Genomic DNA, 18,698 nt, shown 5'->3' with positions numbered 1-18,698 from the left:
TGACGCAGGTGTCACAACACGCTCAGTGGAGCATCTGCGACATCCTCACAGAGTAATTCATTTTACTTGAAGCATCTTTTGAATTGTGCAGTTAAACAATAGACTTTAATGTTGTGTATTTTTGGTGGAATTTCGTTTGCGTAGCGCATTCTGTGAATGAGCTGAGTCAGAGATACAGATTATGAGTAAAGGCGTTAAAGTTAGACTTCATAATAACAAATTTCATTGAAATCCTATAGACATGATTTGGAACGAAACAGACATATTTATTTTTACTTATATACATGTGTATAATTTTTAAAATACTGTAAAATATCAAATATCATATTCATATCATATTATCAATTTAATCCTTTTTATTACACACTAAAATAAAAATAAAATAACATTATTGTAACCAATTTATTCCATAGTAACTATATTTAGACGAAATAGTACTTCTAGCGACTCTACGCCTCATCTTCAATGTTTCGCTATGCAGACTTCTTTCCGGACTCTGTCTTACAAGATCTGGACATCTGAAACAAAACATACATCTAATAAATAATTAAAGGACATAAAATAAATCTATAGTAATTAGTAAGTATAATATTGTAAAACAAATGACAAGTTTTTTTGTTTGTTTATTTGAACGCGCTAATCTCATGTACTACTAGTCCGATTTGAAAAAATATTTCAGTGTTAGATAGCCTATTTATCGAGGAAGGCTATATTTTATTACGCTAAGATCAACAGGTCGGAGCCACAAGGGTGAAACCGCAGAGCGCAGCTAGTGATTAATATAGGATAAAAAATCCATTTGCAGAGGCGATAGTTTGCAGACCTTACTTCTCTACAAAAGGATTTCTGACTGTAAAAGGTATGGGATAAGGAATAAACTGAAGAGGGGAATAAAAGCAAAGACACGGTAGGGTAAGGAAAAGGAAGGCTTTAAGATTCCACATTCACTGAACGAAACGAAACTCAGGCCCCGGAATCACAGACACAATAGAAAATCTATTGTGTCGTGGACCGATCGGGCCGTTCGGGGCTCAATGGGTTAAGTCAGAGCAAGCAAAGGGGTAAGTGGTCACCACCGCCCATAAACACTTGTAACACTGGTAGTGTTACATTGCATTGCATTCGTGATAGTTTAAACATTACTAATAAGAGTGTGTATGCCGAGCACATGTGTCAGAAGTGAAACTTCTTTGGCAAGATTCAAAGATACTAAAATCGTCTCCTTATGCCGTGGCGTGACCTTGAAATTTTACTCTCAACGCGCCTAAAGAAAATTCACTTCAAAAATAACATTTTTATGAACTGCTATAAATGTTTCCGCGATATTTTTATCTACGAGCTAAATTTGATTGATGCTAAATAAATTTGATTGAATTTTTTGATGCGATTGAATTCTCTACGCTTGGCGTATTTCAAAACCTTAATATCAGAAGTAGATGAAAATGGGGTATGAATTGATAAATTCTATTTTTAGCCACACTTTCTGCAGTTAAATTCTTCATAACTAGTTGCTTACCCTGGCTCCCGTGTAGTTATTTTTCCATTTATTTAATGAATAGTGACATTAAATTAGTTTAGAATTTATTGGTTATTTAAGTTACGAATAAACGATTAACGATACAAAACGAAAGTAAGTACGAATTTCCTTTATTTTTACGTAATTAGATATTGTTAGACGTCTTCTGATTTGATATTTATGTGTATGAATAGTTGTCATTTTAGTTGTCACTGTTTCCTGTCCGGACATGCTTAGCTGTTGAATAGTATAAAATGCCGCGTTCCTTTGACTCGTGGCGTATTCGTACGAATCGTGCCTAGGGGCTCGGACGTTGTTTATACGACGTTCGACCCAACTACCTTCACTTTGCTAATAGTCGTTGACTTGCTGCGTTTTGTTATCAACTACCTACATCAATTAGGTAGCTGTGTAGATTCGCAGTACATTCTTATTACATTCAAACTAATATTTGACCAGGCCTCGCTTGTTATTTCTTATAATATATACAATTTATTCCTTCATTGTTTAGAACAGTTTATTGTTTAGGCAGGGTCTTTCAGTCTTTTGTTTATTGTTGCTATTGCATAATATACCTATAAGAAAACTTCGGAGGCTCTTAGTCGTAATTATTTATTTTATGCATTCTGATACTCGGGTAAATGCGTTCATTTTTGTAATAAGGCAACCCGTACACTAACAATATAATAGCAGCTAATGTTTTAAACTTTTAAACTCAAACTCAAACTCAAACATTTATTTATTCAATTAGACTTCTTCTAGAAGCACTTTTGAAACGTCATTACATATTTTTAATATTTACCACCGATTCGGAAAGCAGTATCTACGGAGAAGAACCGGCAAGAAACTCCATAGTTGCTCTTTTTAATCATGTCAGTTTTACAATTTAATTTTACAAAATACATAATACATAGTACATTTTTTATACAAGTTTTAAATTTAGACCTACTAAACTCTTTTAATAAAATATGTATTATCTAAATCAAGGAAGCAAATAGTATACAGACAAGAAAATTCTAAAACAAGAAAGACGACACGAGAAGTTCTGTGTGGTTCTGTATTAATTGCAGCAAAGCAAAACAAATTAATAAATTGAAACAATTTTTAAATGTACCGTTATATGTATTTTATTCCCTCAGTCCCCGAATCACAGACACAATAGAAAATCTATTGTGTCGCGGCCCGATCGGGCCGCTCGGTGGTCAATGGGTTATTTATAATTTCTTATTCTACATTCTATGTAAAACATGGGCGGAAAATGTGTTGTTATATCAGTGTTGTAAAATGTAATTGTTATTAATTCTTATACAGTTTTAAAATGATTTCTTCGTAGTTATCTAAACATCACTAATATACTAAACACCTACATTATGCAATTTGTATATTATTTTAAAGTAAAATAAATAAATAATAGATATGCAAACAAATATTGCAAAATAAAAAAACGTACGTGTATAAGTGCCTTTACAACGGATATTAGTACGCTTTTTCAAGACAATAAAAGCTTCTAAATACACTCTACCCAACGTTTCAATGCAGCAGACTGATTATACTAATTGAAGGTTAAGTAGGGTCATTGCGCCTGTTCGCGTCCACATGCCTATTCGCGTCCATTTTGCGGATATCTTTTAGAAAATTCACGAAAATAAGTATACTATAAGTAAAATTGTAATAAGAAAAATTTCCGATAATACCTCAATGTATAAGAGACATGCACACATATTCAAAATATGCCTGCGCACCGCCTATCCTATTTAAAAAAAATATTTAATTTTGGTTATTAAACGAGAGAGCTAAAACGCGCGGGATTTTGAGAAAAAAATAGTGCGCAGCGTCGCGTTTGACGGTAAGTATCTTATTGTTAAATGTGAATTTTTGAATATGTAACTGTTTCTTTACTTTGCTAACAAAACATGGAATAGTATGGATTATAAATCAGCTTATTTCTTTTACAATTAATAGCTAAAATAAGGTGGACGCGAATTACTACACCGAATTTGTACAACTTCCATTTTGCGTCCACGGTGGGCGCAAACTATACCTATAGTGCATAACAATAGAACATATTGCGTCCACATTGTTTTTCATTAAGTAGCAATGAATTGTTTGTTAAAATATATAATTTAAAATAGATTGTAAATTTTTGACTAAGACTACAAGTTGATAATTTAAATTTTCATTCAAATTAGCAAATTTTTATGCAATTTTTTTCATTTTAAAATGGGTTTTCTAAGAATGAGACTAGTATCTTTGAGAATGAGAATCAATAAGTCTTGTGGTTAAGAAAATAATATAAACAAAAAAGAAATTTAATTCATTAGAAACTAAAAATAGGGTAGGTAGGTAATCTTAATAGAACTGATTATTATTTATTTACATAACGTAACTTTGTTTTTTGTTAATTTTTAGTTCTATTAATGATGAGAAGATAAATATAAATAAGTTTTTCCAGTTTCCTTACAGTGAATTATATTAATAATAATGTTGATTTTAGGGTTCCGAACCTCAAAAGGAAAAACCGGAATCCTTGTAGGATCACTTTGATATCCGTTCGTCTGTATGTCCGTCTGCCGGTCTGTCTTTCTGTCAAAACCCTTTTTCTCAGTAACGCGTTGAGATATAAAGCTGAAATTTATATTGAATACTCAAGTCTACGGTCCCTTGAAGCAGTTTAAAAATCAAACTTATAAGCCAAAGCAATCAGAAGATACAGGCATACAGCCGTTTATGCTGCAAATTTTCGCAAATTTCGACATTCGCAAGGGAATCAAAACCTACAGGGTACTTTACGTGAACACAGACACTTGAAGTTTGGTACGAAGCAACGTCTTATAGCACAAATAAGGGAAACATTGAAAAAATAATCATTTACAGTTAAAACATATGAAAAAAAACAGTTTATACAGGAACCCTCGGTGTGCGAGTCCCACTCGCATTTGGCCGTTTTTTATTAAATAACTATATTCGTAAATAAATAATTTATTAAAATCTAATTTTTATTTGCATTTATCTGATAAAATATCACCCAATACACTCTTAATTCTTTTTCTAAGCTGGTGGACGCGAACTGGTCCACGGGTGGACGCAAACTAGAATTTTTGGACGCGAACTGGGTAAAACGCCTAATTCTGCTATTTGTCTAGATAAATAAAAACCACATGATATTTCCAACACAATTGAAAGTCAATCTTAAAATAGACTATGTAATGAACACGTTACATAAATTTTGCGTTGAAATTAGATCTGGAACATTTTTATTTTCTCCTTCAAACTTTCCAACTGCACTAAGTGGACGCGAACAGGCGCAATGACCCTAATTAACCGTTTTAAGTTAAACTCTTGTTTAAAGTATACTGTTTTTTATGTCTCGACGTATGAGTCTTGGTGCATTTCAAATTAAATTTATGGACTTACTGTCGTACAAAATTACTTAAAGTACTTACATATAATTATTGTACGTGTAATTTTGGCTGAATAATTAAACACATAATAGTCCGAAATTACTCATTCGCTTGACATTAAAATTGACAAACATTGTTCTTTTTGAAGAATGACAATTACAAGCATTTTACATAATATATTTAACATGTGAAATTTAAATATCTATTTCAATAAATATCTATTTCAATTATAAAATGTAATTAGTTTTTCGCTAAAGATGAACCAATTATAACCTACTTATAAATTTCCTTGGTAATAAAATTATCATTTTTACAGCGCGTCGTCCATTGCGTCCAATATTTGAAACCTTCTCGATAAAAGATGTTCACTGCGCAGGCTGTATCGTCTCTAATGTCATCGTCCAATAGAGCTGAAACAAAATACGCAATGTATTTAATTATTATAATAATATTATGTACCTACAGGTTGTTTTATTTAAAACATTTCTTTCATACACATTCAGTGGTCATGTTTTGTTAACGTATAAGAAAATTTATCGAAATTTTCAAATATACTTTATAAAATTTTAAATTTTTTGCAAAAAATTCAATCGTAAAGTAATAAACAACCGATTTTTTTTAAATTATTGCTAAAATTAATAGCTAAGAATGTTTAATTGTGGTATTAAGTCATATTTAGATTTTAATCTATAAAAAATTCACACAAATGTCTCTATAATAAGCACCAGTATGCATTTCATTTTAAGTTCTTCCTCTTAATGTATGATACATTCATCCATCCCCAATACACACACATCTTATTTTCTCACATCAAAACCCCGTACCACGAAACACTTTCAAACCGTCTTATCGCCAGGACTCGATATATAAAAATGCACAGAATTTTGTAATAACGAGCATCAATATTACATCTCTACCTCACAATATATCTTAACTATCTCCTATACCTACCTACACGTATACTTTTTCTCATATCAAAACCCCGTACCACGAAACACTTTAAAACCGTCATAATACCGCAAGAACTCGTTATATAAAAATTCAGTATATCGAGTATCAATATTCCATCTCTACCTCTGACCTCTCAATGTATCATATCTATCCACCATACAAACTTTTATATACTTTTTCTCATATCAAAACCCCGTACCACGAAACACTTTAAAAGCGTGATATCGCAAGGACTCGTTATGTACAATAATACAGTTAGAATAACTGTCGCTTAACTATTCCAACTGAGCTAACTTTATTACAGGGGAAGTGGTTTCCACAATGTAGTTCAAATACAATTTCTAGTCTCTGTGATGATAAACTAATCTTGAAGCGGAACTGGATATGATTAATATTTATTTACTTGAATTTCATAACAAAATAGCGGTTGTTTAGCTACTGAGGCTCTATGTTCGTTCATATGGAGATCTTATACTATGTAAGTTTGGATTGGATTTAATAGCGCAGTTTATGTGCATACTAGCTGTGCCGCGCGGTTTCACCCGCATTGTAGATTTGTAGCCTATAAGCCTTCCTCGATAAATGGGCTATCTAACACCGAAATAATTTTTCAAATCGGTCCAGTAGTTTCAGAGATTAGCACGTTCAAACAAACAAACTCTTCAGCTTTATAATATTAGTGTAGATTATCCACATTACAATAGCTACTGATGATGGAAAATATAGTGAGGAAGCCGACATGTCCGATATACAAAAGATTGACAGTGACATTTGTCAACTTGCCATACCAGCGTAGTGGATAAGGGTGCTTTTCTGCCAATAATGTCCGATGATGTGTAGCGAGGGATGTGTTTGTAAAGAACCAATTATATTGCTTCATTTAGTTTGACTTTTGAAGCGTTTAGCGTTTGAAGCACACAAATTGGTTATTTACAAACACATTCCTCGCTACACGTCCTCGCACATGGTGGAAAAACAACCTATGGCTCCTGTTACACGTAAAATACTTATTTATCGTTATTCGTCAGTTCAGTTTTTATATTAACTGATACACGTCTGCTTTTATTAATAGATTGGATTACATTTATCAGTAGGCCAGTTACATGTTCAATAAATACCAAGAAACATAAGTATTTATTGGCGAAAGATAGTAAATAATTTAAGTGTTACAGGCGTCATAGGATATTCCTACATAGTGATAGGGCTGATAACAACTGAATTTTGACTATATAAATTCTACTATAATAATACATATTATAAATGCGAAAGTTTGTGAGGATGTGTATGTGTGTGTTTGTTACTCACGCAAATACTACTGAAACAATTACAATTAAATTTAGCACACATATAGAAGGTAACTTGGATTACACATAGGATAGTTTTTATCCCGGAAATCCCACGGGAACGGGAACTATGCGGGTTTTTCTTTGAAAACGCGGGCAAAGCCGCGAGCGGAAAGCTAATTATCCAGTCAGACTATAAATTGTTCGCATATGTGGGTTTTTGAACAATCTTTAACTAGGCTTCATTCGCAGTTCGCGTTTGGAAACTTTTTAATCCCGTTAGTTTGGGCTGATGCTTGAAACAAAAATTTTACGATTGATGAAAAATCCAACTACCGAGTAGAAACAGAGTTGTCAATATAGTTTTCTCTCGATTTATATTAGTCAATATATTTTCTTTTTTGTGTTAAATCTCATTCAAAAAAATAAATGAATTATCAAACGAGCGAAAGCTCATTTTAACCCCACTATGTCAAATTCTTCAATTATTTCTTTCGTTGTTCTTAGTGCGTTCGATTCTTTGCAATGTATATTGAACACCACTGAATATGAGTTTTCGTTTACACTAAAAGATCACGAAATAATGCTCTTTCTCTAGATCCAGCTAGAGCTACTACCTACTAGCTAGAACTTAGAAGTTCGTTTTATGGAAATGCACCATTAGAAGAAAATTACAGCAGGAAAACTAATGTTCCTGTGGACACATCATTTTCAAATGACTGTCAATTGGTTTATTCTATCCCCCAATAATCTAAATCCAATAAAACAGTCCAACTTCATTTGAAATATAAAATACGACCGAAAAGTACTTGCACACTTAGTAGTGGTACTTGACCGTTGTAAAATTGCCGCGAACGTAAAATGCGCTCCATAAAACTCCACAATAGACCTAGGAAAGAAAGGGATCATGTTCACACGATTCTGCATCCTATTTACAAAGATATAAAGACTGTTTTTGCATAAGATTCAACAGTGTCTATTGTTAAAGCTTTATGCTCGAAAGAACTTACTTCGTTTATATTTTATTTGTTACTTATAACAAAGCTGTTGCTATTTTTATTAACGGTGACTTATGTTAATTTTTTAATTCTTTTTGGGGAGTTAAGATGTTAAATAAAGTTGACATTTTCTGTAGTTATCGAGAAAATTATGATAAAAAAATATAATGCATAGAAAATTCAAATTGTAAACAAAGTCCTGTTTATTCTTAAACAGCTTGGAGTTGTCGAGTTCATTTAAAAACTTCACTATTCTCTTTATATTCTAACTAGATTTCCGCCCGCGGCTTCGCCCGCCTTTTTGAAAGGAAAACCCGCATAGCTCCCGTTCCCGTGGGATTTCCGGGATAAAACCTACCCTATGTGTTAATCCAAGTTACCTTCTATATGTGTGCTAAATTTCATTGTAATCGGTTCAGTAGTATTTGCGTGAAAGAGTAACAAACATCCATACATCCATACTTACAAACTTTCGCATTTATAATATTAGTAGGATTTAAAAGGAAAGTATAGAAAATACGTGCAATAACTTCATATTATTATTAATTAATAATGTTTCGAATTTGGTATTTCATTAATGTATTGAAAAGCTTTCAAGTAGAAAATATACAAATTAAAAAGAAAAATCTATACAATCAATGTTTCTCTGATTAAAATTATTAATTATGAATACAAATGTTATTAATTCTCACTTACATTCGCAAGCGATATTACACTCGCCTCCTTTCTTTCCCTCCCGGCACCAGCGACTGGGGATCTGTGGGAAATATAACAATTAACATGTAACATGTGGAAAAATTAAGCAATTCATGTTTTCTTATTTTTTTTAATGTTTGGCGCACAAATTTCTTGACTTTTAAATAATTGAGTTCATCACACAAATATTTGCCCTGACCGGGGATCGAACCCGGGACCGTCGGCTCAGTAGGCAGTTACTTTACCACTGCGCCAACCGCGTCGTCAACCGTCGTCGTCAGATTTATAGAAATACTAGCGGTCCGCCCCGGCTTCGCCCGTGGTACATGTTTACGTTTTCTCTACATAAGAACCATCCTCGTACTTCAAGGAATATAATAAAAAAAGAATTAACGAAATCGGTTCAGCCGTTCTCAAGTTATGCGCTTACCAACACATTTTGGGATTCATTTTTATATTATAGATTATAAAAATGCAACCTAAACGTTGGCCCTAATATTTATTATCTCTTCGTAAACCTATTACAAATAATATTATGCATTATGTAACAAATGAATCATTCGTTATCATTCGCTGTCTAAATATGATGACAAAGCAATTAATAAATCTCTTTTATAACCGCATTTATGGTCTCATAAAACCATGTAATTAATTCAATGTAACAGTGAAGGAAGTAAGCGAATTTTTATTTATTTAATAGCTCGACATAAAGGCCCTTTATCATACAAATATGATAAAGGCAAAAATCAAATTAGTTCATGTACATGTACACACGTCATGACGTGTGAGGACACATAGTTCCTATCATTATACAAAATTCACATTTATAAATTAAATTAATAAATCCTGTAGTGAAGGGTATTTCACATGTTATTTACGATACTATATTTCTGTATGAGCAAAAAATAAACTAGCAATAAAACTACAATAATTTGGAAAATCCAAAAGTGCACGCCTCATAATTTTTTTTTAATAAATATTTATTAATTATTATTTTTGTTTATTTAATAACAATTAAACCACATCGAATCAGACCCTGAAAAATGAAAGGGTTCTATTCCTGAGCATACTCAAGCGTAAGAGAAAAAAAAAGACTCGATTAGTAAAGTATTTCGGTCGCTATCGTGTTAACAAGAAAAAGGATCCGCACATACAGACACACGGACGTCCAAGACAGAACTTTTTTAAACTGTTTTTTAACTAGTTTAAATAACAAAAATGACATCAAAAATATCATGAACGTTAAAAATAGTGTTTTTTCTTAATATGTGTGTGTATGTATTATCTTACAAGTGCAATGTATGATACATAAAGACATTTTAAGTTTGAAAAATCAGATGTTTTGCGCGAAGTGACAGTAGTACCCACCTCAACGCTTCGCTTATGAGGCGTGCAATACACACACACATACAAATACACACATATAAACATCTTTAGTAAAGAAAAATGTATGAATATAATTATATACTTCTAAAATAAGTCTTACTTCATTATTACAGTAGTTTTATTTTCATAATTTAGTATCAATATTATAGGTATAGGTATATCTACAATAATTATTTATTCGACCTTATTTAATAATTAAGAAAAGGTAACAACTTTCAACTGATTAATTCAACAAATTTCCTTTTCACATCAATGAAAGATAGGCTCGAATGATAAGAAATAAAGGATTCTGTTATCAGCAACCTCACACCGTCTTAAGAGAAATAAATTATACATAATTTAAGATACCGAAAGAAGTCTATGAAAATGCGTATTGTATTTAAATTAGATTTATTTATAAGATCTGGTTAATATCGGAATACGTAACTGTATAGAGATTTATTTTACAAGAACATTATACACTCGAAATCTTTACATGCTTTGATACCAATAGCTTAGATAATGTAGGTAATAAGATAATGTAGGTACATGTAAACCACTAACACGAACACTTATTATTTCAATACTCACCAAAGATTTAACAAACAGCTTAGAGCAAATAAAAACTGATTGGGTAACGAATAAAATTTTACTAAAAAATTACGTATTGCACGTATCACGTTACACTATAAAAATATAGCATAAAGATTTATTCAAATTTAATATTAGGTATCTAAAAATCCATTTCTTACAAAATTTCCACAACCTTTTACTTCATTTTACTATTAATTTCTTCTCGTACATTTCAATAAAAAAACATATGTATTATTCAGTATATTCTTCAGCATTTGATATATCAAAGCAAAAACCCTCCACACCTAGCCTAGTTAGACCACGTCACTCAGATAAAAATTAAAGGCACGTCTAAACGTGTGCCCTATTTCCAGAGAATCTTCACACTCTCTATTTCAAGTGTGCAAACAATATATACTGTTTTTAACATTCCCTCCGCTCTTAAGAAACTTTTAGTGTTAAGTGATTGCATTGCTCTATGATGTTGGATGCAAAAAATATAAATTATTATGCATTCAAAATGCATTCAAATTTGTGTACTTATTCAATTGGAAACTTCGATTCAATTTTACTATTTATGAAAAATAGATTGCCATATTATGTAGGTATACCTACATTACATTTCAGGATTGAAATCTAATTATTGGTTTAAAAATAATAACTATTAAGTATTTGAATGGCGACCAAGAACCGGACGGCGCACTGTTGGACGCCCTCCCACTAGATGGTCGGATGATATAGTTAAGACAGCTGGGCGCAGATGGTTAAGCAAAGCCAAAGATCGGCAACTGTGGCACAGTATGGGGGAGGCCTACGTCCAACAGTGGACTTATCCGGGCTGAATGGATGGATGGATGGATGGATTTTACTTTATTTTATGTTATGTATTATTACAAAATTTTGTATTTAAATTCTTACCTGATATAAACCATAGTACTTTTTACCGCTAGGAGTTACAACGAAGGCTCTGGTATCTCGATTGCTCACTTTCTCTATAAGGCACACCCCTGTAATTAATAGTTATATTGTTATCTTATATAGGAAATAGTTATCAATTATTAAATAAGCTCTGTCACTTTAGATTTATTTTACCTAAGAAATAAAGAAACGAAAAAGGTGTCAGTTTTAAAAACGACTTCAAAAATTGTAGAGCCGTTTTTAGTATTCGTAATGTAGATAATATATTAAACCAGGATTTCTCTAACGATTTTTATATTATCAAAGAACTGAAATATGAACAAATACCAATGTTTTTTTAAAATATATATAAAATCGTATAAGGTGCAATGCAAGCGAAAAGCATATAATCACACATAATAATATGACATGCACTCAAATAGGTAAAAACATATTTTAAATATTATGTTCTCTACTAACATTGTAACGTGGTTAGATAAGTATATGATAGTTTCAAAGTACAACTTAACAATACATTGAGGAAAACCGCAGAGTATTGTTCAATAAAAAAAACCTAATAAAAACATTATATACTTGTTAGTTAGTTCACACGCAATATGGAATGAATTATCAATTTATTACGTCAATTGTTTCTATAAAAAACATACTTTTAAAATATTTCACGGTACAATTAGAATGATAAATAAAAAATAATCTTAATGAAATAAATGTAAAAAATCACTAATGTGGAATAACTAGGGAAAGAACCACGAAGACTTTTTTTTGCTTCGCATGTGATAAACGATACACAGAAACCAGTAAGTATATTAAGAAAATACAAGAATTCTTAATAGGCATTCTTTCTTTACAGAATTGCATGTTAAATTGCCTTCGTAACTAACTTGTTTTTTGTGCGTCGATTTTATCATTGCTTTATCGAATGTTTTTATTCTTCAAATAAATTAAAGTGAGACATTCATTATCAGTTTTCACAGGTTGTTTTATACATTTTTCACCCAATTGATCCGGTGTAAAAGTAAAAAACAACTATCAATAACAATAGAACCGTACCTGTTAAAATATTATAAAAATCAAATCATTCAAATACAACAACTACATCTCTAAAACATAAGTATACAGTACATTTATTATTAAATATACTGGTATTAATAAATCAGTAACATTAAATTTAAATAAGACCTTGTCTGACCTCTGTGAATGCGATTTAATTTTCAATATTGTTTACCAATGACGCAGTGGTTAATAACAGTATTTATAACTAGAGGGAATCGAGCTAGGGAGCTTCAATAACTATCATTACTGATATTCTATGAAAGATGTAATAATATTATAATGTTTGAGTTATTATCCTACTAATATTACAAATGAAAAAGTTTGTTTGTTACTCCTTCAAACAAAAACTGCTGAACTTATTTTCATGAAATTTGGCACACACATAGAGGTTAACTTCGATTAACACATAGGGTAATTTTACCCCGAAAATCCCAAGAGAACGGGAACTATGTGGGTTTTCTTTTGATCACGCGGCCGCGGGCGAAGAGCTAGTACACTATAAACTTGTATATATTTCTATTTCAAATACTCTACCATTTAAAACAAGTTATCCGTTTTTATTACACGCTTTATATTAGCTTCACCTGTATGTTTGTAACCGACTTCTTTGGGCGCGATTTTGACCCACTTTAAACGGCCAGATTTCGTTCAAACTTTGTAGATTTATTGAAGACCGATGATAATACACTAATTTGATAAAATTTTATATTTTTTAGTTCGGTTTTCTATAAAAAGCGTGTTTTTTTTAGTTTTTTTAAACTATTATTATTATTTATACGACTATTATGATGAGTTTGGTACCTTTTTAAATGTAGTATCTACATTAACGATTCTTACACGTAATATTTGATTACAAAATAATTGGACTAGTTGATCTTGGAATATGCCTTGTTTTATAAAATGTATGCACTGGAAACAGAGAGGTCATTCTCAAGTTATATTTTAAATACAACCTCGCGGTTACTGACCTATGTCTATATTGAAAGTAAGACTATTGTCACTACATAGTTTAAAACAAATCCACTTCCCGCTGTCTGTCTCTATAGGCTTAGATCTTAAAAATTAAATAAATATAATGATTTAGGAAGGTCTATACATATGTATGATAACATGCATGATTTAGTAGATTATATGTATAAAGTAACATTAGCATTGCGTGTGGAGCCGGAGCGGGCAGCTAGTTATAATCTTAAAGTACACCGGCAGACGCTGCCTTTAACTTTTCTCTCAATAAGAACCTTTTTTACCTTAACAAAAATGTTTAAAAAATAGAGCTGTTCTCGAGTTTTCGCTTAACATTATCTCTAGAAATTTAGCAATTCATTTTTATTTATGCAAATTAACTCACATTGTCCAAACAACAAATCAGTAGGCATGCCAACTTTGATCAACTCCCGGGCCAGTTTGCATCTCGTCTCAAACCGTTTGCCACTCACGCACACACACAAACACAGGAGCACACATGCGAACCGCATCACGAACGAACACATAATGCGCGTACGCACCAAATGTCAATGTCATGCCGTCCGGAAGTATTTTTAATGAATTAAAGTTGTTTGTTTATATTATGTGGGATTTTGAAAGTATTACTACTAGTGTAGTATTATATTACTAGATTTCCGCCCGCGGCTTCGCCCGCGTTTGCAAAGGAAAAGCCGCATAGTTCCCGTTCCCATGGGATTTCCGGGATAAAAACTATCCTATGTGTTAATCCAAGTTACCCTCTATATATGTGCTAAAATTCATTGTAATCGGTTCAGTAGTTTTTGCGTGAAAGAGTAACAAACATCCATACATCCATACATCCTTACAAACTTTCGCCTTTATAATATATATTAGATATATATTAGAATATTAGATATTAGATATAGATTATCCGTGGTAATGTTTGTTGCGATGTGTACTGTCATAATATTATGTTTATCGTATAGTATAGAGTTAAACTGTTATATGGTTATCGTCTTTGTTCATTCATGAATATATCCTTAATATAAAGGAATTAGCAACGTTGTTGCATAGACAAAATACATAACTTTTACAAACAAATACCCTTCAGTATGATATTGAATGTAACTAAGCCTTAACAGCAGAAGAATAGATACTTACATCTTGTGTGATAAATTTTATCAGTTCTAAATTTTCAAGCAATTTGATATGTACCTATAGATAGATAAAAAACATTCCTGTCGTATCTTTATCTCACGTTTATGTAGATAGAGATAATAATATCATAGATTATAATATTATTATCTACTAGCTTTCCGCCCGCGGCTTCGCCCGCGTTTTCAAAGAAAAACCCGTTCCCGTAGGATTTCCGGGATAAAACCTATCCTATGTCCTTTCTCGGGTATCAAAATATCTCTATACCAAATTTCATGCAAATTGGTTCAGTAGTTAAAGCGTGATTGAGCAACAGACAGACAGACAGAGTTACTTTCGCATTTATAATATTAGTATGGATTACTATGAATAAGTTTTACTAGATCGTTCAGAAATCTGATTTGATGGTAGGTAACCATAATGTTAGATACGTTTTTGTTTTTGTTTTTATGAATTAGTCACTCTGTTTTTTACCAGTAGGTATATGGGAAATGGAAAACCACAAGACGTAGTTAAGTTAATTTACATCGAAATTACATAATTACAAGAAAAGTCTTAAACAAAGACTTAGGATATGTAAAGATAAAATCTTGGATTTACTAGATACAGATAAATAATTTCGCGGAATTTAACTTTAATAATGGTATAAGTATGCAGTTATTATTCAAAAACTTTTAAATATATAAATCAGAAACAGGTACAAGATTCACAATTGCTCTGTAGATGATTTGTGTTAACTAATAACTTAAATAACAAACTCTTCGTATAAAATAATGACTTTTATTATAAAATGACTACGTATCACTACGTATTTATGATATAAACAACACGTTCAAATAACGTGGCGTTGAACATATTATATAGATTTGACGACGCGGTTGGCGCAGTGGTAAAGTAACTGCCTACTGAGCCGACGGTCCCGGGTTCGATCCCCGGTCAGGGCAAATATTTGTGTGATGAACTCAATTATTTGTTCTTGGGTCTGGGTGTTATTATCTATATAATATGTATTTATAATATTATATTTATCGTCGCCTAGTACCCACAACACAAGCCTTAATTGAGCTTACTGTGGGACTAGGTCGATTTGTGTAATAATGTCCTATAATATTTATTTATTACTAGCGGTCCGCCCCGGCTTCGCCCGTGGTACATATTTATGTTTTCTCTACATAAGAACCATCCTGGTACTTCAAGGAATATAATAAAAAAAGAATTATCGAAATCGGTCCACCCGTTCTCGAGTTCTCTCGCTTACCAACACATTTTGCGATTCATTTTTATATTATAGATTATTTATTTATATAGGTACGTATATTGTTTACAATTAATATGGACAGCGTATGGTTGGAATTAGAAATAAACTGAAAATAGTCACCTAACTCATTGACTACATCCATACTAATATTATAAATGCGAAAGTAACTCTTTCTGTCTGTCTGTTACTCAATCACGCCTTAACTACTGAACCAATTTGCATGAAATTTGGTATAGAGATATTTTGATACCCGAGAAAGGACATAGGCTACTTTTTATCCCGGGAAACAGGATAGGTTTTATCCCGGAAATCCCACGGGAACGGGAAATATGCGGGTTTTTCTTTGACTGCGCGGGAAAGCTGCGGGTGGAAAGCTAGTTGTAAATAAATGACACTGAAAGTGAAATTTTAGGAATATGTAACAGTTAACTATACTCACAGTTACCAAGAAATGTCTTGTCAATCAGATCAGTTCTCATCAACTCCGTCGCCAGTCGGCACCTCGTGAACCTTCTTCCATCACAAACCAATAAACTGAACAATAAAACTATACACACGTTCATAGCATTCACTAAATAATCTTTAAATATGATTTATAGGGCTCATAAACACCTTATCTTTAAGTGGCTTCATTTCTAGCCTTCAACTTGAGATATAAAAACATATTATGTAGGTGTAATCAATATAATATATATTATATACTTATATTATAGTACCTAGTGTGTGTTGTGGTTAATTCCAAGTCCCCTAATCCGGGAGTACTGCAATTGTTTTAAATGCAATTGAACGTAGTTCAATGCATTCTTGATTCTATATTCAAATTTGAATTTATTCCACTTTTAAATTATTATAATCCGTAATCTTGTTCTTGTAGGTTCAGCCTTTATTTCATAAGGTGCATGCAACATCCATACTAATATTATAAATGCGAAAGTAACTCTGTCTGTCTGTCTGTTACTCAATCACGCCTAAACTACTGAACCAATTTGCATGAAATTTGGTACGGAGATATTTTGATACCCGAGAAAGGACATAGGCTACCTTTTATTGCGAAATATGTACCACGGGCGAAGCCAGGGCGGACCTCTAGTACATTATATATTAACATGCATTATAATATAATTGAGAATACATAAAAACAAGTGTATCTATTAAAGATCTATTTAACGATCATTAGTTTACATCCTGAAATTAAATGTTGAAAATTGGTTGAAAAAATATTATGATTAAACCCAAATTCACTTATTCTTACACTAAGGAGTCTACATGAAAGACAAAATTTATTTTTAAATAAGATAAAGGATTCTTTAAAAATTAAAACACGTTTGTGTGGTACACAGATTGATATTTCGCCTACACGTTATTGTGTTTTTAACGAAAAGGTTAAGTATATTTTATTTAAATAGACCATTTTAACATGCAATTTAAAAACGAAATAATAACGTTGAACAAAACATTTCGGCAAATAAAATAATTTGAAAAGTTACAAAACATTTCTACTTATCTGAGATTTTATATTATTAGTTACATTGATATTGGTTACACACTCTAATTATAAGCAAAATTATGATCTAGTATCGTTTATACGCTATAAAACTATCTATTACCTATATTATATATACGTGTAGTTACATAGTTGTTAACAAAACACAATAATGAAAGAAAAAATCAATTAATTCCGTAATTAACGTAATTGCTTAGTTTATTTTTATTTATAAGTAACACAACACAAATTGAACAAAACACTTGCTTCAATCACTTGCATTTGAGATATAAAATGACATGCGTTATATGTAATATAATATAATAATACTGTGCCTCCAGTGAATAAGGGAATAACTCAAAAACAGCACTTTTCAGGAGAGACAAAAAACTATATATCAATACTAAATCTTTATTAATTCAAAATTTTAAGCTTGTATGTGTAAGATATGATGTTAGACTACATTTTTACATATGAACACATATTGTAACAACCCCATAAATATACTTTTTTCGTGTTTTTTTGTAGTTGTGGCCTTATGAACGAGTACTTCATGGAATAACTCAATGTATTCACATAATTTTTTTTTTACTCTTTGCAATATATCGACTTATTCCCTTATGCACTATGTTCATAGTCGCACAACACGACTTATATTATAGCCAGTTTTGGTTTTATAGAAATGATGTGACTTATTATGCTTGAAATTTGTGTACTTTATGACTCAATTGAGGCATTTTAGTGGAAAAACTATGCACGTAGCTTGAAAAACGAATGAAATCAACGGGTTTTTTTATCGTTATTAGATAATAAAAACAAAACAACATTTAGGTATTTATGCATTTAACCCTAGAAGTCCAATCTATGTAAATTTGACGTATGAACTCTTCTATATTTACCATCGAATCGCTGCAAAATCCAGAACCAACTTATTAGCCGTCGAGACCTAGCAGTACATAGTTGGCTCATCCCGGTAAATTCCACCATTTTGTTGTAAAGAGGATGTTGTGCGTCATTTTGACGTATAATTGGGCTTTTCGTAACTTTTAAGATTGTTTCAATGTGATTTATTTGAATAATTTTTTTCCAAGTCACGTTTCACA

The 18,698-nt window shown here is 31.7% G+C and overlaps 1 protein-coding gene across 2 annotated transcripts; it reads right to left on the bottom strand.

The window, feature by feature from the left end:
- Window positions 1-383: 383 nt before the first annotated feature.
- On the bottom strand, window positions 384-16,866 carry LOC149478405 (lysozyme-like). Of its 2 annotated transcripts, none has more exons than XM_089709237.1 (5): window positions 16,552-16,866; window positions 11,702-11,790; window positions 8,846-8,906; window positions 5,195-5,327; window positions 384-518 (listed from the first exon to the last, which is right to left on the bottom strand). In XM_089709237.1, the coding sequence occupies exons 1-5, from the start codon at window positions 16,673-16,675 to the stop codon at window positions 389-391; spliced, it is 537 nt and encodes a 178-aa protein (XP_089565363.1). In that variant the 5' UTR covers window positions 16,676-16,866; the 3' UTR covers window positions 384-388. The 2 variants fall into 2 exon arrangements, with proteins under 2 accessions (XP_089565363.1, XP_089565362.1); XM_089709236.1 differs by lacking the exon at window positions 16,552-16,866 and adding an exon at window positions 14,103-14,284.
- Between the last annotated feature and the right edge of the window lie 1,832 nt (window positions 16,867-18,698).

The sequence above is a fragment of the Colias philodice genome, chromosome 22 (assembly GCF_061535455.1).
Source record: "Colias philodice isolate Cphi_HAF_F1 chromosome 22, ilColPhil1 Martin Lab GWU primary, whole genome shotgun sequence".
Lineage (NCBI taxonomy): Eukaryota > Metazoa > Arthropoda > Insecta > Lepidoptera > Pieridae > Colias > Colias philodice.
Note: the sequence above shows the minus strand (reverse complement) of the source record. Positions and strands in the feature narration are given on the sequence as shown.

What these genes read in the sequence shown, in the direction of transcription:
- LOC149478405 (XM_089709236.1), bottom strand. Translation starts at nt 14,244, where the DNA reads ATGTGTTCGTTCGTGATGCGGTTCGCATGTGTGCTCCTGTGTTTGTGT. An exon ending in AGTACTATGGTTTATATCAG is followed by an intron (nt 8,907 to 11,701) that starts GTAAGAATTTAA and finishes TATTTCCCACAG; the next exon opens with ATCCCCAGTCGCTGGTGCCG. An exon ending in GTGTAATATCGCTTGCGAAT is followed by an intron (nt 5,328 to 8,845) that starts GTAAGTGAGAAT and finishes ATTTTGTTTCAG; the next exon opens with CTCTATTGGACGATGACATT.